General features: G+C 37.0%; 1 protein-coding gene across 14 annotated transcripts in view; it reads left to right on the top strand.

The window, feature by feature from the left end:
• The window catches only part of Herc1 (HECT and RLD domain containing E3 ubiquitin protein ligase family member 1), a 218,121-nt gene that overhangs the window by 136,626 nt on the left and 55,433 nt on the right, over positions 1-26,062 (top strand). For 12 of the 14 annotated variants that reach the window (XR_012445504.1, XM_074066147.1, XM_074066154.1 and 9 more), the window contains 9 exons: positions 1,031-1,137; positions 1,649-1,759; positions 5,196-5,372; positions 12,113-12,352; positions 12,891-12,974; positions 14,295-14,815; positions 16,694-17,469; positions 20,345-20,543; positions 22,694-22,854. Coding sequence is in view for 13 of the 14 variants with exons in the window: in XM_074066147.1 (XP_073922248.1) it covers positions 1,031-1,137; positions 1,649-1,759; positions 5,196-5,372; positions 12,113-12,352; positions 12,891-12,974; positions 14,295-14,815; positions 16,694-17,469; positions 20,345-20,543; positions 22,694-22,854 (2,376 nt within the window). In the remaining variant the exon portion in view is untranslated. The remainder of the gene's footprint in view (positions 1-1,030; positions 1,138-1,648; positions 1,760-5,195; positions 5,373-12,112; positions 12,353-12,890; positions 12,975-14,294; positions 14,816-16,693; positions 17,470-20,344; positions 20,544-22,693; positions 22,855-26,062) is intronic. The other 2 variants (XM_074066148.1, XM_074066151.1) reach the window with 2 other exon arrangements.

The raw sequence follows: 26,062 nt of genomic DNA, 5'->3' as shown, positions 1-26,062 counted from the left end.
TCTTGTCTGCTTCTATGGATTACTGACAGTCCTTACCTAATTTTTAAAAATTAAATTAACTTAATTAATGAATTTAAACTATACATAACATAAAATTTAACATTTTGATTATTTAATTGTGCAATTCAATGACATTAAGCGTATTCATAATGTTGTATAACCCTCACCACTATCTACATCAAGAAAACACTTTTTCATCCTCCCTAATGTATTTTAAACATGCAAAAACACAATGTAATGTAATGTTCCATGTTATGGGTTATTTTATATGCTTACATTCTCAGTATACTAGAGTAGTTTTTCTTAGTAGTATAACTTACAACAGCTTTTTTTTTCTTTTAATAAAACGAGGCTTGGACTGGTAAAGTACCTGCCTAGCAAGTACAAGGCCCTGGGATCAATCCCCAGTACCGAACAAAAACAAAATTAGGCTTATTCCATATTAAATTCTCATATATTCATTTATTTTCAACTGTTTTTATTAGTTATATGTATATAAGGCATCACTATTCTGTTCCTACCTTTTCTAACTTTAGTACAAACTGCTTATTCCCCACTAACCTTAACAATCTCTGTGAAACAGTGAATGGACTAGGGAGAGACAATGAGAAAGTATAAATAAGCATGAGCTTTAGAGATTCACAGACCTGTTTAAAATTCTACTTCTACTGAGCTGTGTGACTTTGATCAGATTATTACTGTGCCTCAGTTTTCTTGTTAGTAAAATAGACCTATAATTTAGGGTCTTTGAGAATTAACAGGGCTAATGCATGTGGCAATGGATAGCACAATACCTCACAGGGGTATAGTGCTATCCATTGATAGTGCTTTCCGTTGATATGTATAAACTGAGGCATGAACATGAAATGTGCATTAGTAGGTATAGGTTAGGTCCAGAATTTATGTTGAAAGGAAGTCTGTTTCACTCATAAATGCTTAGCAGCCCCAGGGATTTTGTTAAACAAGAATTTGGTTTAACTTTGAATTTAAGTCATATGGTTAATAAGAAAATGTCTCTCCTCCACCCTAGGTATTCCTCTAGTTGGTAACTTAAGAACAAGGCTCCTTGCACTTCATGTCCTTGAAGCTGTGCTACCAGCTTGTGAATCTGGTGTAGAAGATGACCAAATGGCCCAGGTTTCTATTTTTAAAGTTACTAGATGTGTTCCATATTTGCAACATGATTTGCCCAAAATCCAAACTTATATATAGTCTATTTACTTATAAATATATCATAATTTCTACTTTAAAGATTGCTTTCTTTACTATTTCATCCTCAGGCAAGAAAAAGAGAGATTAAGTTATGAGATGTGGGAAGTAGAGGGATAGGGAATACAGGTAAAGGACAGTCTGTGGAATTTCTTGAGTAGGCATAGGTCTTTAGAGCAAGAAATGCTTGAGATTGTACAAACTAATCAGAGGTCCATATTCTAATAAGGCAATTTAAAGGCAATGGAACCTATTTTGTAGTGAGTTAATGATCTTCCTAAAATATATTCCATTTCAATCCACCAAAAGTAGTTGTTGGACATTGGTATAATTAAGCTTCATTTGTATTTTAATATTATAATTATATATATGTCTTTTTCAAAAATATATAAAATTCTTCTTTATAAATTTCATCATCCTTTTTACTTTAATAAAACAGGTTGTTGAACGGTTGTTTTCTCTTCTATCGGATTGTATGTGGGAGACTCCCATTGCTCAGGCCAAACATGCTATTCAGATAAAGGAAAAAGAACAAGAAATAAAATTACAGGTAATTAGTTCTTTCAAAAAGGTGTTTTTAGATAGTATAAATGAATACCCTATCCCCTGTCTCTGAATGCAAGTCCTATGAGGGACCTTGCTTTATCAGTTATTCCAGTCCTCTTTTGGATTCTGCCTTCTTCTCCACTGGTTCCTTCTCCTCAGCTTATGACTATACTTATGTCTCATTTCCACCCTTTCAGGTCACACATTTACCCATGAAGCCTTCTCTGTCTTCTCTCTTGTTCTTCATTATTAAGTTTCTCAGAAGAGTAATCTATACATGTCAGCCACATCCTTACTTCTCATCTCTTCAACCCAACTGTTTATGATCCCTTTAGATTCCAAAATTGAATGACAAAGATAATTGTTAATTGCTGAATACAGTGAACAGTTATTCATTAGTGTCCATAGGGAATTAGTTCCAGGATCTCCCAAGGATGCCAGAATTGGTGGATGCTCAGGACCCTTTTATAAAATGGTGTAGTATTTGCATATAGCCTATGCCTATCTTCCCATATGCTTTAAATTACCCCGTATTACTTTTAATACCTAATACTATGTAAATGCTATGTAAGTAGTTGTTATACTGTATTGTTTAGGGAATAATGATGAAAAAAGTCTGAACATGTTCAGTGTAGGTAGTTAAAAAGATATTTTCAAAGTGTGCTTAATTGAATCTACAGATGCAGATCCTGAGATATTGAGGGACTATACTGTATGTGTTTTTGTTCATGTCTGTTCTACCTCTGGAAACTCTAGGCTTCTGTTGTTTTCAAAGCACTACCTTTCCTATATCTCCATATATCCTCTGTCAGTCCTTGGTAGCCTCTAGCAATAACTCTTTTTTGGTGCTGCTTTCTTGTTGGCTCCATCTCAAAATGTTGGCTTGCCTTAGAATTCTGTCCTTAGCTTTCTTTACCAGCAGTGTTGTCCATACCCACAACCATTTTACTTACATGGAGTGTCTTCCAAACTTAATGGTAGCCCTAGTATCTCCCTTTAAAGCTTTTCCCTTTTTTTTCTGTCCCAGTTTTGGGTAGTGGAGCTATCATTCATCTAGTTTTCCAAACCTAAATTCTTGGGAGTTCTAGATTCACCTAATTGTCCCCATCCATGTAACCACTTATTTTATTCCCTAAATAGCACTTGAATCCATGTCTAAATTCTTCACTTAGTTTTCACAATTCTAGTTTTTCTGATTTTCCTTCCATTTCAGTATAATGGTTTCTCATTCTCCTTTATTGATTCTTCCTCTTCAGTTTAATCTAAGCATTGGAGTATATGGTGGCCTAGTTCCATGATTCCTTTTTTCTCAACCTCTACCCTTCTTCCCTTTTCCATATGATACCTCAAGGAATCATATTGGGATCCTTATGCCAGATTCTTAAATTATTATTTCCAGTTCTGACATTTTTCCTGAATGCTATACTTACATACCCATCTTCTGTGGTCTCAACACTTGTATGGTAGTTTAATAGGCATCTCATACTCAGGATCTCAAAAATAGCATGTTTAATTCCATCATATCCTGTTCTTTCCCCAGGTTTTCAGTCTCCTAGTGAGTTACTCAAGCAAATAACCTAGAAGTCATCCTTGATTCCCCTGTTACTCTTCCAAGTTTTCTCCATTCATACAATTCCCAGGCTCTTCTGTTGGCTCCTGTTTAAAATGTTACTTGACTTTGCCCACCTCTTCATCTCTGTCATTACCCTATTCTAAGCCATTGCCATCTCTGCCCTAGACCATGTAGTAGCCCCCTAACTAGTCTGTTTGCTTCCATTGTTACCCCTATAGTTCATTCACTGCACAGGATCCAGATTGATCTTTTATACTTACAAATCAGAATATATTGGTCCCCTACTCAAAAAGACTCCAATGATTTCTCATCAATTTTAGGATAAAGTCTAGACCTTTTTGTCCTCTCTCTTTGTTTACTGTACTCCGAACAATTTGTCTTTCTCCTTTTCATGAACACACTGAACTTGTTCCTTCTTTAGGGACTTTTTTTCCTCAGTACTGGGGTTTGAACTCAGGACCTTGTGCTTGCTAGGCAAGCTCTCTGCCATTTGAGTCAAACCTCCAGCCCTTTTCACTTTAGGTTGTTTTTCAGATAGGATCTTACATTTTGCCTGACCCTGCCCTCAGACTGCTATCATGTTACCCATGGCCTTTCACATAGCTGTAATGATAGGTGTGTGCCACCACACCCAGCTTATTGATTGAGATGGGCATCTCACTAACTTTTTTGCCCAAGCTCCCCTGAACCATGATCTTCCCAATCTCCATCTCCTAAGTAGCTAGGATTACAAGTGTGAGCCATTGGGCCCAGCCTTCATTAGGACTTTAAACTGGATATTCCTTCTAGGTGTGTTTCAGAAACTTCTTATCATTTAGAAATCAACTTAATTATCACTTCTGTAGCATCCCTTCCCTAGACTATTGAAAGTAGTTGTCACACACCCTTTGGACATCACCTAGCACTTATTACTTGTTTTTTACTTATTTTTTTCATCTCACGCTTCCAGAATATAAGTTCGACAAGAGCATAGTTTTTGCCTATCTTCTACACTGCTGAATGTAGGGGATCTGAGAGCGTGTCTGGTAGATGATTAATAAGTGTTCATTGAATGAATGAATGAATGAATGAATTTACACCTTCATTATTTCTAACCTGAACTCTTGCAGCAATCTCTTGATTAGTCTCTATGCCTTCATCCTACACACCACTGGTAAAATGATTTATAAGACACAGATCGGATCACAGATCACCTATAGAAATCATCTCTGTAGGCATTCTTTAATTAGTCTTTAAAGTTTAAACTTAATTTGGCATATAAGGCCTTCTATGATTATGTTCCTTTTCTGCCACTCTCATCCTCTAGAAATTTCATACTGCTTGCAGCAACTTTAAATCACTGAACTCTTATTCCTTTACTCCTTGGCACATGCTGTACATAATGTCTTAAGTGTCTCTTTCTTCTTTGACCTTCTGCTTAATAATGCCTTTTCGTCATTCTGTACTCATCTTGGAAGTCATTCTCTTTTGAATGCTTACTTTGTCCTTCTCAAGTGTGGTTAGATATTTATACTTCAATGTTTCCACTATGCCTATCATGTAACTTCTATAATTTTCTCACTATGTAACTGACATTGTTTGTCTCCATATTCCCTAATTGAATGAAAGCTCTTTATAGGCAGGGACCATGCACTATTTGGCATTGTGTTCCCCCTGCCCTGCACAGTAAGTGATAAATAGTAGATGTTCTCTCTATATATATAGATAGCTAGATAGATAGATAGATATAGATATAGATATAGATATAGATATAGATATAGATATAGATATAGATATAGATATAGATATGGAATAAAGCCACAGAGTCTCGTAAAATATTAGAGATCTGATTTATTCCCAAATACTGATGCAGCTTCATTTTTGGTAGAAGCAAGGAGAGCTGGAGGAAGAAGATGAAAATCTTCCTATACAAGAAGTATCTTTTGATCCAGAGAAAGCTCAATGTTGCCTAGTAGAAAATGGGCAGATTTTAACTCATGGCAGTGGAGGAAAAGGATACGGATTGGCATCAACAGGAGTAACTTCTGGGTGCTATCAATGGAAGGTGAGTAGAATTCCAAGTAGTTTTAGCATTTTAGTCCCTTTTCCCTTGGTTCTTTAATAAAAAAAAAAAATCTGTGGACTTTCTTTTTTTTTAAATTTTTTACTTTTTAAATTAATTTTCTTTGGGTAGTCTTTTAAACAACTGATGTTCTATCATTATGTAAGATGTTATCATAAATGGGAACTGATTGAGGATATACATGAACTCTGTACTATAACTCTTTTCTAATTCTAAAATTACTTAATTTTTTTTAAATGAATAGCTAAAAAATCATGATATATCCCTCCCATGAAGGAGGTGTATTGTGTGTCAGGAGAAAGGTGGGAGATGTAGAGTTAAACTATCAGTATATTGTTGCAAATTAGACCTAATCCAGAAAGCTGAACATAGTAAGTCAGGTCCAGAGACCAGCCTCTTTAGAGTGCAGGGTGGGGTTTCCTGTCCCCTAACTTTCAACTTTTGCTAGGAATCACAACTAGGCGTGTAATTAGTCTCAGTATTTAAAATAAATAGCCAATCAGTAGCTCAAGTTAGGTGATTCCATGAAAAATAAGTCCTTTCCCATAAGCATCTGCAAAAGACTGAGTCCAGCCAGCAAACATAATATTTTAATAATTTACATTCCTACAAAGGAATATCCTAAATCTGCAACAGACCCAAAACTTGAGTTTTGTTCTGTCTGTTTTTAGTGAAGCATAGCTTCATGTTGAGTGACCGTATCAGGTTTTAGCTTGAGTCTGGTCCAAGCAATTAGAATGTGTTCAGGATTCCAAAAAGCCAGCAACTTTTGGGGGCATAGTAAACATAGATGCCAGAGGACAGCACAGCTATGTATTAAGTCCACGTGGCCAGCAAAGCTTTTGTAAGTATATGTATTTCGTATGTAGAAATACAAATTTAGTAGGGCTAGCATGGCTATGATTGTTGGTATTAAGATTAGGTCATTTTTGTCAGTTCATCAATGATGATTCATTTTGGTAGGAATCCTGTTAGTGGTGGGAGTCCTCCGAGTGATAGTAGTGAGATGAGTAGTATTGGGGTAATTACTGGGGTTACATTTCAGGAGTGGGCCAAGGTGAGTGTGTTGTTGTTTGTGTTGTAGTTGATTATTGTAAATATGGTGATGGTTAGTAAGATGTAGATGATTAGGTTTAGTATAAAGGCTATTGAGCTATATGAGATGATGGCTATTATTCATCCTATGTGGGCGATTGATGAGTAGGCTATGATTTTGCGTAGTTGTGTTTGGTTTAGTCCTCCTCAGCCGCCTACTATAATTGATAGTAGGGCTATTGATATGAGGAGTTGATGGTTGATTGATGGTGTTAGTTGGTGTAGGATGGAGATTGGGGCTAGTTTTTGTCATGTTAGTAGTAGTATTCCTGACATCAGGGTAGCTCCTTGGGTGATTTCTGGTACTCATAGGTGGAATGGAGCTAATCCGAGTTTTATGGTTAGTGCTATTAGGGCTATGAATGACATGATGTGGTTTTGTGTATGGGTGATTGATCATTGGCCTGAGTCTAGCATGTTGATTACAATCGCTATTAGTAGTAGTATAGATGCTGTGGCTTGTGTCATGAAGTATTTGGTTGCTGCTTCTGTGGATCGTGGACTTCCTTTATTGATTAGTAGGGGGATGAATGCTAATATATTAATTTCTAAACCCGCTCATATTACTAGTCAGTGGGAGCTTGTTATTGTAATCATTGTTCCTATAATTACAGTGGGTAAGATAATTAATTTGGCAGTGGGGTTAATTAGTACGGGAAGGATATAAACCAACATTTTCGGAGTATGGGCCCGATAGCTTAATTTAGCTGACCTTACTTTAGAGTTGGGTGTGATATGGTAGCACGAAGAATTTTGAGTTCTTAGGACTAGGTTCGATTCCTTTAGCTCTAGAAATAAGAGGGTTTGAACCTCTATATTTTACTCTATCAAAGTAACTCTTTTGTCAGACATATTTCTATATTTGTGGGGGGATGCTTGATATGGCAACTGGGATGGATACATGTAGCATACATGCGGCTAAAGTGATTGGGAGGAAGTTTTTTCATAGTAGGTGTATGAGTTGGTCATATCGGAATCGGGGATAGGATGCTCGGATTCATAGGAATAGTATGGTGAGGCAGAGGGTTTTGATGGTGAAGTTGATAGTGTATAGCTCTGGGGCTAGGGGGTTGTGGAATGCTCCTAGGAACATGATTGTTGTGAGAGCATTTATTATGATGATGTTCGTGTATTCTGCTATGAAGAATAGGGCGAATGGTCCGGCGGCATATTCTACGTTGAATCCGGATACTAGCTCGGATTCCCCTTCAGTTAGGTCGAATGGGGCTCGGTTAGTTTCTGCTAGTGTTGAGATAAATCATATTATTGCTAGTGGTCATGTTGGGATGATGAGTCAGATATGTTCTTGTGTTGTGATTAGTGAGGATATAGTGAATGACCCATTTATGAGTATTACTGATAAAACGATGATGGCAAGGGATACTTCGTATGAGATTGTCTGTGCGACAGCTCGGAGTGCTCCAATTAGGGCATATTTAGAATTTGATGACCAGCCTGATCATTTGTAAGTATGCTTTTTTTACTCGTCTATCTTTTGTTTCAAATTGACCCACTAAAAAACATGCATTTCAGGCCAGAAAATTATCATCTGATTTTACAAAAACTCATTGGAAACTAAAAACTCCTTTTTAAATCACTAAAAGTATATCTGTGTATCTTTGTGTGGAGCTTGCCTTTCTTTTAATTTTATCTCTCTTTTTCCAGAGGCTCCAATATGAAGAAGTCATAACCAAAAATTCATCAGTAGCTGGGCATGGTGGTACATGAGTATAATCCCAGCATTTAGGAGCCTGAGGCAGGAGGATCATGAGTTCAAGGCCAGCCTGGGCTACATAGAGAGACGTTGTCTCTCTCTCTCCCCCTCTCACAGACCTCCCTCTCCACCAAGTCGTTAGTTAGGGACACATTTTACACATTTTATCTTCAATACACAAAGAATTTAAATCTGTTCACACTGATGGCGAAAAGGAAGAAAGTTGTGTCCACTAACCTGTTTTTGTCTTGCAGTTTTCCCCGATCAAGATGATCTATCATTTTTATAATATATCCAAGTGTAATAGCCACAAAACAAAGAAAGCTACTTTTAAATTTTTTCTTTCTCCCACTGAGCTCTTAAGTTTACTCAGGCTCCTAGTATAAATTTAGCATTTCTAGGGTTAATTCCTGTGGGAGAAGCTGCTGTAGCAATCTCTGCAAGAGACTAAAGAAAAAAGCTAGATTGTTTCTTTTCTTTCTTTCTGTAGTCTAAAACTTTGCTCCAGCCCTGGGAACTGATTTAAAGTTACCACTTACTTAGGAAAGAGAGACACACACACTTCTAACAATTTTGGTCTACTCAAAGCTTATTTTCAGGGATTTTTGAGTCCTTTCCCCTCCCACTGAAGGGGGGGATCTAATTTTTATTCTCTATATATATACATATATATATATGTATATATATATATATCATGTTATATACAATATAATTTTTATTATATTATTATGTTCAAGCTAATTTTATTCTTTGGTCTCTCTACAGCCCACTTGTAGGAATATTTGGGTCCTTTTTTTTTCCCACTTGGAAGAGAGAACAACACAAATTCACCTGAGCTGCTCTTTTTTTCCTAACTTTAGCTAGTAAGACCAAAAGTGCCCTGGAATCTAGTGAACCAAGTGTCTTGTGGTTATAGCTATCATTGTTGAATCCCACAGGTGACTTTTCCCTCTCACATCTGATAGCAACACACCTGCTACATCATACCACACGTAACTCCTTAGCCACCCAGACACTAGAGTTTTTTCTTTTCCCACTCCTTTCTCTTTCTTTTTCCCAAATAATGCTGTAACTGTATTATAATGAATCAGAGTTGTTTTAGTGAATCTCATTGCTGCCACCACTCTGTCATGGTGTTACCAGTCAGTTGTCTGGAGTCATTTTGCTTTACCTGGATAGGAATCACAGGAAGATGAAGAATACCTCTTCTACTTCTGGCATTCCCAGGCCCTTGAGTGCCAAGGCCTAGGGGCTGGACTGGCAGACTCAGAGGCTTATATCTCCAAACCCTGAGAGTTAGGGGCCCATTGCTTCAGCCTGTTGAAGGCTAATTACCTTGGCTTCTTTTTTTTTTTTTGATGGTACTGGGGTTTGAACTTAGGGCTTCATACTTTGCTAGGCAGGCCCTCCAGCTTAAGCCATTCCATCAGCCCTGGTCTTGGCTTTTACTGCCAACAGCCCTTGCACTTGGTACCTATTGTAATCTTTAGCTTCCAGCAGAAGTGAGCAACAACACCCAGTAGCAAGCTGTAGTAGGTGGGGCCAGCTAGTATTACAATTCCCAAACAGGCCTTGGATGCCAGTAACCTGAGCCCTACAGCAACAGGTGTTACAGCTCTTGGGCCTAGAGTGTTGGTACCCTCAACTCTTAATAATGCCTAGTGTTACAGCTTTTAGGGCTAGGATGATTGAGACCTTTGGCCCTTAAGGCTTGGAACTCTTCCAGTGACCAGTGCTCACAATTTTTTGTCAGCTTTTCATATCCCTTGTCTCCATTGCCTCTACTCCACATTGTTTCTGGTACAGCTACTCAATTCAGCTGCCCTCTTGTTGCTGTTACTGCTTCAGTCACTACTGCCCCCTTCACTGCTGCTACCCTTCTGTTGCTGCTTCCACTGGCTTCTCTTCATGTTACCAATTCAGCTCATTCTACTAATGATAAAGATAAAAAATAGTCAAGAAAAGACCATTCAAGAGAAGCCTTTTATTGAGCCTAATGTTGAACACTAGGGAGAAGCACAGGAGGTATCTCCAGGCTGACTTAAAAAGTGAACCAAACAGTCTGCTTATGTAGCCAGAAAGGCAGTGTGGCAAAAGTTTGCACTAGTCACAGCAGGCCCTTGGGGAAATGAAGGAGTGTGTTGGTACTGATCATAACACAGTCCTTCATGCAGATTGCATCAGTCATAGCCTTTTTGCTGGACCCTAGAGGAAGTGATACCACCTTGGCCTGGGTAAAAATGGCTGCAGAATCATCTATAGATCATGGTGGCTTATGATGGCAAAATGTCCATCCAAGCTGTTTGAAATGGTTGTGACTGGGATAGCGACTTCTGGAGCTGGAGTTGTGCTTTGGCAGCAAGTCCTTTGCTTAAAGCACCAGGGAGGGGTCTACCAGCCATCAATTAGGGAGTCACATTGCTCCAGCTGCTTATGTATTAGCTTATTAAAGGAAAAATAAACATTAAAAGGGATTCTTACACTAAAGGCTTACCTATTAACATTAATAGTGATTTTAAAATTATTTAACAGTGCTCTAATAATGCTTAACTCCTTCCCTACTGCCTCAGGGAGAGGAAGGTCCCTCTCATCTGTCAGTTGGTCCCCAAGACCACCCTCACATTCAGAGATTCACAAGGAGGACTCATAAGACTTGGCTTGAAGTTGTACTCATGACAGATTTATTATAATGATACAGTAAGGATATGTAGTTAGATAATAAAGACAGAGCTGACATATGGAAGAGTTCATGTGCAGGCTTCTTTATGTTCTCTCCCTCCTATGAGCACAGTTTCTCCAGCAACAAAAATGCAGCAAGCAACTTTGTATATGATATTTCTAGGGAAGCCCATTAGAGACTCAGAGTCCAAGATTTTTACTGGGGGTTAGTCATCTAGTTACCCTTTTTCCTCACATAAGTCAAAATCCAGGCTCTCAGAAGGTGTGAGCATAAACCATATTTTTCCTTTATCACTTAGGAAATGTTTTCTCTTGGTGTAAGAAACTGTTTACCAGTCGAATTCGCAGATACTAGCCAAGGGTCAGTGTTGCTAGCATACCTTTGTAAAAATAAGTGTCAGACCTGTTATGTTAATTCTTTTCTGAATAGAAGTATACACAAGAAAGTAGTTTTAAAAATATGCATATGTTAGGAATTGAAGTTTTCCATTAATAATTTTCTGGACTAGACATACTTCCTTAGCTTCATAATGAAGCTTTAAGCTAAAATTATTTTATTTACTTTTCTCTGGCCCTTAGTTTCCTCCTTTGTAAATTGGGGGCAACAGTAGTACCTGTCTAATGGAGTTGTTTTTAAGGCTTTGGAAAAATAATTCATGTGAACACTTGTATACTACCTGAACACAAAGTGAATGAATGTACACTGGCTTTTGAGTAATGTTAGTTATTGTTATTACTACCACTATATTGTTATTATTACTACCACTATTACTACTGTTCTGAAAACATTGCGCTTTTTTACTGACCAGCTTTAGATACTTCTCATAAATTAGAAACCTCAGAGGTCATTTTTATCTTATACTAATTGTAGTAGTATATATTACTGCTACAATAAAATAATCCTGTGTGTTTCTTCTTCCTAGATAATTTTAATGATCTGGAATGTTCTGAATGACTTGACTGAGTATAAAATTGCTTATTCTAAATGTTATAAGTACTTAGTGGTTATTCTAAATGTTCTATAAAATAAAGAATTTGTTGTAAAATCTTTATAAACTGATAAAATCATTTCATTTTTATGTAATTTCCACTTAGGATGAAAAGAAACTTAGCATACATAAATAAAGAAATTTAACATGTTATTTATAAACATATTTTCCAGTATTGGGCTGTTAATGGCATCGAAACAGATTTTGGATTTTAGTATTAATGGACATTATGACTTTTATTTTAGTTCTACATCGTAAAGGAAAACAGAGGTAATGAAGGCACATGTGTTGGAGTTTCTCGCTGGCCAGTACATGACTTTAACCACCGCACTACCTCAGATATGTGGCTCTATAGGGCCTACAGTGGTAACCTCTATCACAATGGAGAACAGACTCTAACGTTGTCCAGCTTTACTCAAGGAGATTTCATTACCTGTGTATTAGACATGGAAGCCAGGACCATTTCCTTTGGGAAAAATGGAGAGGTACTAAAACACATTCATAAGCATTGCATTTTTTTTCCCCAAATATATACTCAATTCAGTTACTCAATTGCTAGCTATTCAGTTTATAAATTACCTAGTTTCTTACTCTTTTTTAAATACTTTTTTGCTCTTATAATATTTTATCAGTACCAAACTATCAACAGAAAGGTGCTAAAAGTCCCAGTAAGATTTTTTAAATATTTCTGAAAAAATTAGAATCATGTATGTGGAATTTACTTGGTTAACAGGTTAGCTAAGATTTATAACTTTTGTTCTGTCTCATAAGGGCTGTGAATTTTAGTGTGGTTAGATACTATCAATTTTATTTATTTTTATATTTATCTTTGTTGTCTCTTTAATCATTTTATTATTGTACTGGGAGTATATTGTGACATTTACAAAAGCTCTTATACTATATTATAGTTGAATTTACCCCCTCTATCATTCTCTTTTATTCTTCCTCTTCCCATTCCTGGGATATTATCAATTTTTAAAAATCTTTGGTTTCTTTTTTTTCTTCACCTCGGCCACATTCTAGGAACCCAAATTAGCTTTTGAAGATGTGGATGCAGCAGAGTTGTACCCATGTGTAATGTTCTATAGTAGCAACCCAGGTGAAAAGGTAATGAAACTTTAAACCTTTATACTTAAGCATAAAGGATATTTGCTTTTTAATTAATATTTGTCAGCATCAGATGGAGTTTATAAATATAATGAGCCATTTCCACCATTAAAAAGTGCCTGACCTATATAATTCATTCTTCCAGAAGGTTAGATACTTTTAGAAACTGAAGTTTAGGCTGCCCAGTGTCTGATATTATCCCTTGCCCTGATGATATCCTTATAGCCCAAAATAGGTTCTGGCATGTTCTGCTTAGAATAGTGGCCTGGTGCTTTCCAGCATCTGTCAACCTTGGAGAAATTAATCTAGCCTTAGACTAACCATTTATTCTACTTAGAAGGCTTTTCTGATAAATTTCAGAATCTCTGAGAAAAATAATACTAATAGTAGTTAACTTTTTATTTGAAAACATTTACATTGTACCTGACTCTATACTATAACCACTTTAAGTGCATAGTTTCATTTAATTTTTTAAATAACTGTAGGAGACACATACTATTACTGGTACCATTTTTTTTCACATGAAAAAGCTAAAACTTAGATTAGTTTTCCCAAGACTAGGCAGAATTAAGATTTGAACCTGTCTTGCTCCTCTCTTAACTTCTATTTGCCATATATGTCCAAGCTGAGACTGTCCCAGTTGTGTCAATCTAGAATTTTACCATTGTGCCTCTTGAACAATACAAGATAATTCCAGGGTTCATTATTTTTTCTAGAGTTTTTTTTTTTTTTCCTTGGTGATACTGGGGTTTGAACTCAGGGCTGCTAGGTAGGTGCTTTAACACTTAAGCCACATCTCCAGTCCTTTTTCTCTAGTTATTCTTTGAAAAGGCCTCATATTTATGACCTGGATCACAATCCTATTTACTCTTCCTGAGTAGCTGAGGTGACAGGCACACACCACTACACCCAACTTCTATTGGTTGAGGTGGAATCTTGCTAACTTTTTGCCCAGGCTGATCTTAAATTGTGATCTTCCCAATCTTGCTAGAGCTATTGTATCCTCCAGACTTTTCTTATTGTGTGTGTGTGTGTCTAACTTGAGTTGGTCACGTGCACTTTGGTTTATATCCATCTTTTGAGTGTTTCTAACAGCTCTGGAACTCATGGGTTTAAATGATGAATATTCTAGAAAACTATACTGCTAGTTACTTGAGTCTATAAAAATTTCCTCACTTCTTGTAGGGGCCATATGTTATAATATACATGCATTAGCAGACAAAATACTAATTCATCATGAGATATCATTTGCTAGGATGGGATACCTGCTAGTTAAGGAAACCTGTTAATATCACACATGTTCCACCCTCTTTTATGTAGGTGAAAATTTGTGATATGCAGATGCGTGGCACACCACGAGACTTACTTCCAGGAGATCCCATTTGTAGCCCAGTAGCAGCAGTGCTGGCTGAGGCCACTATCCAGCTTCTCCGTATCCTTCACCGAACAGACCGTTGGACTTACTGCATTAACAAAAAAATGATGGAAAGGCTGCATAAAATTAAGATATGTATTAAAGAGTCAGGTCAGAAGCTGAAGAAAAGCCGCTCAGTTCAGAGCCGAGAAGAAAATGAAATGAGAGAGGAAAGGGAGAACAAAGAGGATGAGAAAGGTAAACATAATAGGCATGGCCTTGCTGACCTCTCAGAACCACAGCTGAGGACTCTTTGCATAGAGGTGTGGCCTGTGCTGGCAGTGATAGGAGGAGTTGATGCTGGTCTTAGAGTTGGAGGTCGGTGTGTTCACAAGCAAACTGGACGCCATGCCACGCTGCTGGGAGTGGTCAAAGAGGGCAGCACTTCTGCCAAGGTCCAATGGGATGAAGCAGAAATTACCATCAGGTATGATCTCTTGAGTCATACTTTTAGCAAATAAGTATTTAATGTTGAAATGGGCCATTGCCCATGGATTGAAATTATGTATTTTAGGTAAGCTGCTAGTTAACTTTTTAAAAAAGTTTCTGTGTAGCTGGATATTGGAATTGTTGATTTCCTAAAGCAGTATTTCTTTGAAATACTAGTGGTTTATAAAATATAGAGTTTTTGTTTTATTTTATTTGGTGAAGATAAATTCACTAGTTTAAACTAGGTGTAACTGAAATCCTTTTTATTTTTCATTTGGCTTCCTGCTTTTTGTGTGTATGTGTGTGGTGGGGTGGAGGGGAGTGCTAGGTATCAAACCCTGGGTCTGGTGTATGGTGGGGAAGTGTTCTGCTCTATTATTGGGCAACTCCCCAATTTCCTGCTTTTTTGATCATTTCCATTATATACTGAAAGAGTAACAAGCCACCTAGCCAATCCTGTTGATTACATTTTCTGTTAGAAGGGCTGTGAGTACAGGATGGGAACATTTGAGTAACTAAAATTAAGTTTTGAATTACCTGTAATCTAAAACACTGTTGCTTTGCCTGTTTTTTAAAAGCATATATTTCTGAGACAACATTTTGAAAAAAATATAAAACTTGGATTTGTTTGACACAGCTGGATAGCTAAAGCTAGGTGTGTTCACATTCAGATAGAATTTGAAATAGAAACTATATTTAAAAAGAAAAATGTCAGGTATCTCCATTCAAAAGGAATGACTACATGATTGCAAATACAGATTTATTGATATTATATAACTATTATATTTCCTAATGTGACTCCTAAGTTATTGTTAGTATAAAATTGAACATTGTCTAAAACAGTGGTTGTTAGTGTTTTATAGAAGTAGTACTATTTTAAAATTCAGTGAAGGCTGTGGACCCTCTTAGTTTGTGGACACAAACATAAACTTTACATAGAATTTCAGGAATTAATGGACTCTATCCTCCCTACCCTCCTTCACTAAACAAAGAAAGCAATGACAGTTTTACAAAGTCACATGAAAGTGTTTCCTTTTCTTTCGTGCTTTGTGTTGTTTTAGAAAAGATTTATGGTACCTTATTAATATGTATACAATATAGTAAAATAAGTAAATTGATAAATGAAAACAAGAAAAATGAGGCAAAGGGAAAATGAGACTAGGAATGTAAGATAGAACCAAGATGTATGTTAGTACAACAAAACTTTACATGTTTGCTGAAGTTTTTTTAAATTATATTTTGTATAATTATACCATTCTTAAACTTCAAGAATTTCTTGCCAAATATCAGGAAAAGAAATTATAATCTTTGCCTAAATTATAAAATAGAAGCTTCAACTGAAGCCTACAAGGTAAATTTTTTAAGAAAATAAAGTCTATGAAGTAAGTTCTCTAAAGAGGCATTACCCACACAGTAAACTAGATTTATTTTGCAAGTACTCCAAATAGCTTATATCAGACTACATCTGGCCCACCTCCTGTTTCTATAAATAAAGTTACATAGCCCCACTCAGTTTCTGCCTTTACACTATGATGGCAGGGTTGAGTGGTGGCAACATAAACAATGTGCCCCACAAAGTCTAAAATACTTACTCTCTGGCCATTTATGGAAAGTTTGCTGTCTGCTGGCTTACGTGATATAACAGTAAATAGTCTCATTTGAAAGCACATGCACATCTCATTGCTTTTGCATTTAACATCACGTGTCCCATTTTCTCATAAGACTCATTTTTCTCTCTGTAATGACATCTAGTTTGTGTAAATTATTCTCTGTATTATGTACATGATACATCTTGTTTTGTCTGCATTATTTTCTGTACCTTCCTCCTGTCTTTCCCTCACTGCTTTTTCCTGTGTCATTCTGATCTTTATTAAAGCTTCCCAACTTTTTGGTCGCCTAGTGATACTCCTTTGTATAACCTGGAACCCTGTGAACCACTGCCGTTTGATGTGGCGCGATTCCGAGGCCTGACAGCTTCTGTGCTGCTGGACCTAACATATCTAACAGGCATTCATGAAGACATGGGAAAACAGAGCATCAAGCGACATGAAAAGAAACACCGTCATGAGTCTGAGGAGAAGGGGGACATTGAGCAGAAACCTGAGAGTGACTCTGCTTTAGATGTGCGAACAAGCATAACATCTGATGATGCCAAAAGTCAGGGTACCACAAGCTCCAAATCAGAAAATGAAATAGCTTCATTTTCTTTAGATCCAACGCTGCCAGGTGTGGAATCCCAACACCAAATAACAGAAGGAAAAAGAAAAAATCATGAACACGGTTCTAAAAACCATGACATAGTCCAATCAGAAATAAGGGCCGTCCAGCTGTCCTATCTCTACCTCGGTGCTATGAAATCACTTAGTGCTCTTCTTGGCTGTAGTAAATATGCTGAGCTATTGCTGATACCAAAAGTTCTTGCTGAAAATGGCCACAACTCAGACTGTGCGAGCTCTCCAGTTGTTCATGAAGATGTGGAGATGCGTGCAGCCCTACAGTTCTTGATGCGACACATGGTGAAGCGAGCAGTCATGCGGTCGCCCATAAAGAGAGCATTGGGATTAGCTGATCTGGAACGAGCTCAAGCCATGATTTATAAATTAGTGGTTCATGGGCTTTTGGAAGACCAGTTTGGGGGCAAAATTAAGCAAGGTATGTTATCTGATGCAATTATTTATAACTGTCAAAAATGATACATTTTTAAAGTGATTTTTAAAAAACATTTTTTTTTCTTTTTTTGGCCAAAGCAGTTTTCACATTGTTTTTCCTTTGTAATGTAGACAGTCCTTTTTTTTTAACTTTCATATTATTAATCATGTCTACTTATAATTTTCTATTTTATACTTGCTTTAAACTAAGCATTAGAACTTGATAATTGTCACTAAATTTTGTAAAACTGAAATTTAACTCATTCCACAAAAGTTACTCAAGTGTTTATTGATCTGATTCAAAATATATAATAGTCTCATAACTTCTTAGAAATATTTTAGAGGACATTTTAAAACCTACTACTTCATAGACTATGTATTGTGTGTAATAAGAAAAACCACTTTCTATCGTATGTTCTCCCTCATATGCAGACATTAGATCAAGGGCAAACACAACAAGGGGATTGGACTTTGATTACATGATAAAACGAGAGCACACAAGGGAGGTATGAGGATAGGTAAGACACCTAAAAAACTAGATAGCATTTGTTGCCCTCAACACAGAGAAACTAAAGCAGATACTTTAAAGCAACTGAGGCCAATAGGAGAAGGGGACCAGGAACTAGAGAAAAGGTTAGTTCAAGAAGAATTAACTTAGAAGGTAACACACATGCACAGGAAATTAATGAGTCAACTCCCTGTATAGCTATCCTTATCTCAACTAGTAAAAACCCTTGGTCCTTCCTATTATTACTATACTCTCTCTTCAACAAAATTAGAGATAAGGGCAAAATAGTTTCTGCCGGGTAGCGAGGGGTCAGAGGGGGAAAGGGGGGGAAGGGGGGAGAAATGACCCAAACATTGTATGCATATATGAATAAAATAAAAATTTTAAAAGAAAAAGAAAAACCACTTTCTTTTATCCTCAGTTTTGGGAATAGTATAAATTCTGAATAAAAACAAGATTCATTCTGGAAATGTTTATTGAGTGGCTACTATTTGCCAGGTACTTTTTCTAGAGGGGCAGCAGTGAACAAAACAAAGTTCTTTGCCTTCAAGAAACTCATGTCCTCTATTCCTTCCCCATCCCCTTCTTTTCCTGTTCCCCTCCTCCTGTCCTTCTAGTTTAACTTAGACAGCATGCAAGCAGGGAGAGGTGCATGTGCATGTAAGTAGGCATGTGAAGAACATATTGATTATGAAGGAATGTGGCCATTTAGCAAACTTAACAGAATTAACTCTCTGTAGCAACTACTGTTGAGTTGAGTTTGTGCTCATTTGTAGATCCCTTTACCCAATAAGGTAAAATATATAAATATGTTATAAAAATTTAGCTCCCTCCCCCTTTTTGAGTCATTATCCCATTTATTTATTTGTTTGTTTGTTTATTTATGGTATTGGGATTTGAACTCAGAGTCTACACCTTGAACCACTCCACCAGTCCTTTTTTGTGCAGGGCTTTTTTGAGACAGGGTCTACTAAACTATTTGCCTGGACTGGCTTTGAACCATGGTCCTCCTGATCGCTGCCTCTTGAGTAGCTAGGAATACAGGTTGAGCCACTGGCTTATTATCCCTTTTAAAGCGCAGAGTTTCTGTCTAGGTTTTCATTCTTCTTGCATTTGTATGCCTTTATCTTTGCCTATTTATAGATTGGATACAGGAATCAAAACCAAAGTGCTAGGCAGAAACAGTTTTAATGATTGGATATCTTTAGAGAACTTCTCAAATCTTACAACCAAAAGTGAGACCTTGCTTTTTGTTTGCTTTTGAGAAAGGGTCTCCTTACATAACTTGCTCCTGAATACTGAATGCTGGAATTATAGGCGTATGCTGCCACCATGTTACTGCCTTTTTTCTTTGTAAGAGAGATCTCTTCTCTCAAAACAACTGAGTAATTCTCTTCCCCTCCCCTCACCCTCTTCTATACTGGGGATTGATCCTAGGGCCCTGGACTTGCATATTCTAGGCAAGCACTCCACCACTTGAGCCCTGTCCTCAGCCTATTTATTTATTTACTTTATTATTTTTTCTTGTGAGACTGGGGTTTAAACTCAGGGCTACAAACTTGCAAAGTAGGTGCTCTGCCACTTGAACTACACCTCCTTTATTTTGTTTTTGAGATAAGAGTCTCATGCTATCTTTGCCTGGGCTGTCCTCAAATTTGAGATCCTCCTGCCTTCACCTCCCAAGTATCTGGGATTATAGTCATGCATAAGAGCTTGTCACAGTACTGTCTATAGAGCTTGAAATAAAGAACATAATAGTGACTATAAGGATATAGTTATAAATCTTTCAGAAAATATATTTAGAAACTTTTAAGCTTAAAAGTTTTCCATTTCTTTTTTTCTTTTTTACTAATGTTATCCATTTATTTAAGTTTTCTTTAATATCTTTCAATCATGTTTTAGTTTTCAGTGACCACATCTGTGTTAGTCAGGGTTTTCTTTAAGGATAGTTTTGTGGCTTTTTTTTAAATCTTTTTATTATTATTGTACTAGCAGGTTCACTATAACATTTACCAAAATTCTTATAATATATCATAGTTCAATTCACTCCCTCAGTAATTCTCTTTTTTCCCCCTTCATTCCTGGAACCGTTTCAAAAAATTTTCAATTTCTACTGTCTTTTTTTCTACTTCTATATGAAAAACAAATTCTTACTACTTTTTTTTCCCAGTAGTATTGAAGTTTGAACTCAGCATTCTACATCATGCCCCTAGCCCTTTTTACTTTAGTTATTGTTCAGATAGTGTCTTGCAGTTTTGCCCAGGTCTAGTATTGGACTATGATTCTCCTACCTCTGCCTTCCTTGTAGCTGGAATTACAGGTCATTCCCCCACCCTCTTACTACTTTCTTAATCTTTATCTTGGCTTATAGATACTGATCAACAAGCTGAAGAAAGTGACCAAGCCCAGCAGGCGCAGACACCAGTTACCACTAGCCCATCAGCCTCAAGCACAACTTCCTTTATGAGCAGCTCCCTTGAAGACACCACAACTGCCACCACTCCGGTCACTGACACAGAAACAGTGCCTGCATCTGAGTCCCCAGGAGTGATGCCACTTAGTCTTCTCAGGTAGAAAAGTTGATTTTTAATGTTTGCCAAACCGATTGCTATAGTTCTGAAGGCATGATTATTCTCTTATGAAGAGTGTGCCCAACTGAATGTAGAGCTAGAAGGCACCTGAGAGTATATAGTAAAATCCATTTTACTAAAGTTGAAAACGTCCCTCAGAAGTTTAAGAACTTGCCTCAAAGTCTCGTAGCCAGTTAGTGGTAGGGCCAGATCAAATCAATCATGTCTCAACATGTGCTCCAGCACTCTCTCTCCCTATGATTTTTTTTTTGGGGGGGTTGGAGGGGAGGTCAGTCTGGCCTTGAACTGTAAGATTTGTATATTTTTCTTCAGAAAGTGGGTTGTGTGTGTGTGTGTATGTGTGTGATGCTGGAGATTGAATGCAGGGCCTCTCACATGCCAGGCAAGTGTTTCACCTCTGAGCCATATCTCTAGCCCTGTACTTATATTTTGAATATTAGAGTCAGAGAAAAAAAACTCACCTTCACGAAAATAATTTTTTCTTCTTGGGTTGTTTCCCTTTGAAGTACAATCCTGTATACTTTTTTTTTTTGCTATAAGATCAAGTCTACTTTCCAACTGAAAAGGCATGTCTTCCACAGCCAGCCCTGTATTATAATAGATTTGTAAATTCTAAATAGTGTTTACCTATTTAACTTTCTTTTTGCTTTAATTTGCCAGATACATGCAAAAATGCAGACTTTAGAGATAAGACCTTTAAGGAGAGACTGTTACGGACTCTCTTAAAGTTGGCTTAAGTGAAATAAGAAAAGCCAAATAGTCTCCCTTTTTCTCCTTTCCTTCCCCTCGTCCCTTAGTTGACAGATCATTATTATTCCTGTGTGTAGATCAACATCTTAGAGAGTGGCTCTGATTATAGTGATTCTGAATTTATGTGTGCATAAGAATTAATTACCTAAGAGACTTGAAAGTTCTAGGGCTGTATGCCCCAGCAAGTCCGATTGGGTAGGTCTGGTGGGGCCCATAGTTTGCATTTTGATTAAGTTGCCTTAGTGATTCTATGCAGAGGTCTTCAGCTCATTCTTTGAGAATTACTACTCTAGTTTTGTTAAGAGGCACACTAATTCTACTAATCACCACTGCTACTACCCATACATGTCCTATTTCTTAGCTGTCTCATTTGAGTAATAGTTGTAGAGGGTGCTTCTGTTTCAGAAAGGGGGAAGAGAGAATGATAGGACATTCTATCATTTTAAGTTCCTCTAGCAACTGCAGAATTCAAGGCATCCACAGAGAATCTATGACACCATGTTACCTTTCAAGCTGGTTCTAGAGTAGGCATAGGATTCCTTCGTAGAATTATGCCTTCTTGCTCCCCATAAGCATTCACAAGGCCTTTTGACTCCTTTTTTGCTTCTTTCATTTTTTTAAAAAAATGTAGTTCTGGGGATTGAATTTAGGGCTTGTGCTTGCTAGGCAAGCACTCTACCAGTAGACTACACCCCAGCCTTCTTCTTAATCTTCACTTCTCTTCTTGGCTGGGAATTGATTAGAGCTGCAGTTGTTTCCACCTGGAAAAACATCATTTTATAAGATAAAAATCAGAGAAATACTGATCCCTGAGTATGTACCATTGTACCACAGTTATTTGATTGAATAAATGGTGGTGCTGATATGTAGAAGGCTTCTAGTTCTTTTGAACGAATGTGGATTTCATTCTCTAGCCAGTGTCTACCTTCTAAGCCTGAGAGGGCTATTTCTCTCCTGTACAGCTGGCATATCATTCAAATACTGTTTTGCAGTTATGCTGGGTGACTAGATACTTTTTATAACTTTCCTATAAGTTTGTAAATATTTCCATAATTAGCTAGTGAATTTATATTTAATCTAACTGCAAATTGTGTAACTTTAAAGTCCTTATTTTATGCATACTAAAATACCTAAAATACTCCTCACCTACTATGTTCCTGACTTTTTGATGAGCAAATGATAAGGTTTCATTACTTTCATAATGAAAGTACCTTATGAATAATCATTTTTAAAACTGAGGAGTCTTTCTCTCAACACCCCCATTAAACTATAGCTAACCTATTTAATTTCCCAGGTTGCATATTTTCCTATAAGAAGTTTGTTATGTGTCTGTTATTGCCTAATTGGATCTTTACACTAATCTTTGTTATTGCTTAAAGGCAAATGTTCTCTAGTTATCCAACCACTACTGTACTTCCCACACGTCGTGCGCAGACTCCTCCAATATCATCATTACCAACTTCTCCTTCTGATGAAGTAGGAAGGAGGCAAAGTTTAACTTCTCCTGATTCCCAGTCAACAAGGCCTACTAATCGCACAGGTGAGTTTGCTGTCATGCATTAAGACATGCAAATCTCTTGTCATTCCAGATGTATTGACTTTATTATATGGTCATTGTATTTTGTCTTTATTGAAGGTAAAGAAGTGATTTTAATGTGGTATTGCACCCATCAAACTAAGTGTCTTCTACATTTTGAAAGTGTACATTGAATTGTGGCTGTTTGGAATAGACATAGTTTTTTTCCTAATACAGACAATCTTTAGTGCTATAAATTTCCCTCTAAGCACTGGGTTAGCTTCAACCCATGTATTGGAAATGCTGTGTTCCCATTTTCATTTAAAGTACTTTCTAATTTACCTTTGCTATCTGTTTTGACCTCTGGACTAATTGGAAGTATGCTATTTAGTTTTCAGATATTCAGAGACTTTAGTTCTAGATAACTTTCTGTTACTGATTCTACTTTTATTGTAATCAAAGACAAAATCTTCTTGTTTTTTTTTAATACAGTGTCTCGCCAGCCCACACTGGCCTCAAACTTTAAATCCTTCTGCCTCCCCTGAACTACACCTCCAGCTCAAAGAACATATCTTATATAATTTGAATCCTTTTCATTTTATTGGAACTTGTTTTTTATCATAGTATGGTTTGTTTTGGTAAATACCCCATGTGCACTTTAAAAATGTGTATTATGCTGATGCTGAGTGGAATGTTTTATAAATTGTTCCTTAGGTCAAGTTGATTAATAGTGGTGTTCAAGTCCTCTTTATCCTTACTGATTTTTTGAGTACTTAGTCTGTCAATTATTGAAAAAATAATCTTTGCCTTAATTGCAGATTAGTCTATTTCCCCTTTCCACTGTCAATTTTTGTTTCATATGTATTACAGCTCTGTCTTTAATATAAATACTTAGAATTCTTATGTCTTTTTCATTTATTGACCTTTTTATCTTATGAAATAACTTTTATCACTGGTGATATTCTTTGCTTGGAAGTCTACTTTCTCTGATAATATATACACTCCTGATTTTATTTTTTAAAATTTAGAATGATAGATCTTTGGGCAGCACTTTGCTCTTACCTCATTTGTGTCCTTATGTTTAAATGGGTTTCTTATGTTTATGGGTTTCTTGAAGGCAGCCGCAGAGTCAGGTTTTGCTTTCTAAATCTAGCCTGATATTCTCTGCCTTTTAATTGGGGTGTTTAAACTTTTATACTTAATATGATTATTGGTTTGGTTGGGTTAAATCCACCATCTTTCTATTTTGTCCTGTCTGTTCTGTGTATCGTTGTCCCCCTCCCCCACCTTGGCCACTTAATTGGTGTAAATGAAATGTTTTTGATTGGATGGAAATGTCTCCTGGAATGGCCAGTTACAGTTTTGCAGTTTGGACTGGCCCTTCCCACTGGCCCCGCCCATGCAGGGGCTCCAGATGCGAGCTCGAGGCGATACTCTGCTTAGTGATCTGGGCCCACTGGCCTCGAGGCCCTAGGAACTCAGAACTGGGAGGGAGATGTTCTCACGAGAGGAGAGGGGCACTCGCCAGCCCCTAGGGCCAACGCCGACACTGGCCTTCCTCCAAGTCAGCCAGGCCCAGGTCTGTGTGAGGATGATCAGAGTCTTCTGGGGAGTGGTCAGAATCATCTGCTGCAGGGTTGCCTGGGCAAGGAGAGGGAAGGCGAGGCCAACGGCTGCAGCAGCCCCCTCTCCTCCGCGCCTCCCAGCCTCCGCCCAAGCCTTGCTTGAGTACTTCTTTATTACTCCATTTACCTACATGTTTGACATCTTAGCTGTGTTTTCTTTTGTATTTTTAGATGTTACTTCCGATTTATAGTACACATCTTTGATTATCAGAATCAACTTTCTTGATGTTATACCACTTAATATATAGAAAAAGAATTGTACAGCAGGATGCTTTTATTTTCCCTCTCTCAGCATTTATACTTTGTTGTTAGATATTTGGCTTCTAAATAATGTTATAAGCCCTGTAATTGTTACTCATTTTGGATAATCTTTATTGCTGTGTCTTCTAATTCATTAATCTTTGCTTCTGCAGTGACTGATCTGTTAATCTCATCCAGTGTATTTTTCTATTCAGACACTAGTTTTCATCTCTAAAAATTTTATTTGGTTGTTTTCCCCCCATATCTTTTTAATATAGTCTTTGCCTTACTGAATACATGAAATAGCATGTATTGATTCTCATTATTAGCAATAGTTGTGTTTTAGAAAGACAATGAGCATTGAATCACTTAGGGAAATACAAGGTTAGGTTCCTGTGAACATCTGGTCATATTTTCATTAACTGGCCATTATATAGCCTTATTTTATGTTTCTTACTACTTAAAGACACCATATTTAATATTTACTGTTGGTTCATTGACATTGAATTCATGGCCAAGAAAGCTATAACTTACGCATAAATGAAGCTTATGTAATATGTTACTTTTTTCTACATGCTGCAGCTTTCTTGTTCTTAGAAACACTGTAACCAACACTTTAGCACTATGCTTGGGGGCCACTTTAAATAGTGACATCACCAATAAAAAGTAGAAAAATGCAAAAATTGTGACACTACATAGACTATGAAAAGGGCCACTTGTTTACAATATGAGAGCTGACACAAGAAGGCAAACATCACCTTGTTTGACTTCAGCTGAGAACTCATTTTTAGGAGATTCATTTTGTTTTCCATTTTGAACCCTATCTGCAAATGACCACAAAAGCACATGAATATTGATTTGGGATTAGAGATAAATTTTATCAAATAGGGAAATTCACAATGAAGGCCTCTGCAAATATTGAGGTTCCACTGTATTTTAAATACCTGTTTTAATATTTTTCTCTAATTTATCATCTGTCTCATTTCACTAGTGTTATTTTTAAGCAAAAGTATCTTCTCTTCCTTCTTTCCTCCTCTTCCCCTCTCCCCTTTTCTCCCTTTACTTATTGTGGGGATAAATTAAGTAGCCAGCAGGGTTTGGGGAGGTATGTGATAATGATAACCTAGAGTCAGCTGTCAAAGCCAGATTTGGATTAGAAGGACTCCTTGTGTTGGGGAGTAGTCTGTTTAGAACATTAGAGTCTGAGTGGAGTGGAAAATGTCCCTCTGTCCCAGTACCAGATATCAGAATCAAGCAGTGTGAAGAGGGTATCCTTTAGCAGTGTCCAATGAGACGGCCTGGAAGCAGTGATATTTCATTTTTTAAAAAGTACATCTACAGCCTAGTTTTGTCTTCTTACCTGTTCT

This window comes from Castor canadensis, chromosome 2 (assembly GCF_047511655.1).
Source record: "Castor canadensis chromosome 2, mCasCan1.hap1v2, whole genome shotgun sequence".
Taxonomy (NCBI): domain Eukaryota; kingdom Metazoa; phylum Chordata; class Mammalia; order Rodentia; family Castoridae; genus Castor; species Castor canadensis.
The sequence above is the reverse complement of the archived record's forward strand: the minus strand, read 5'-3'. Positions and strand labels throughout refer to the sequence as shown.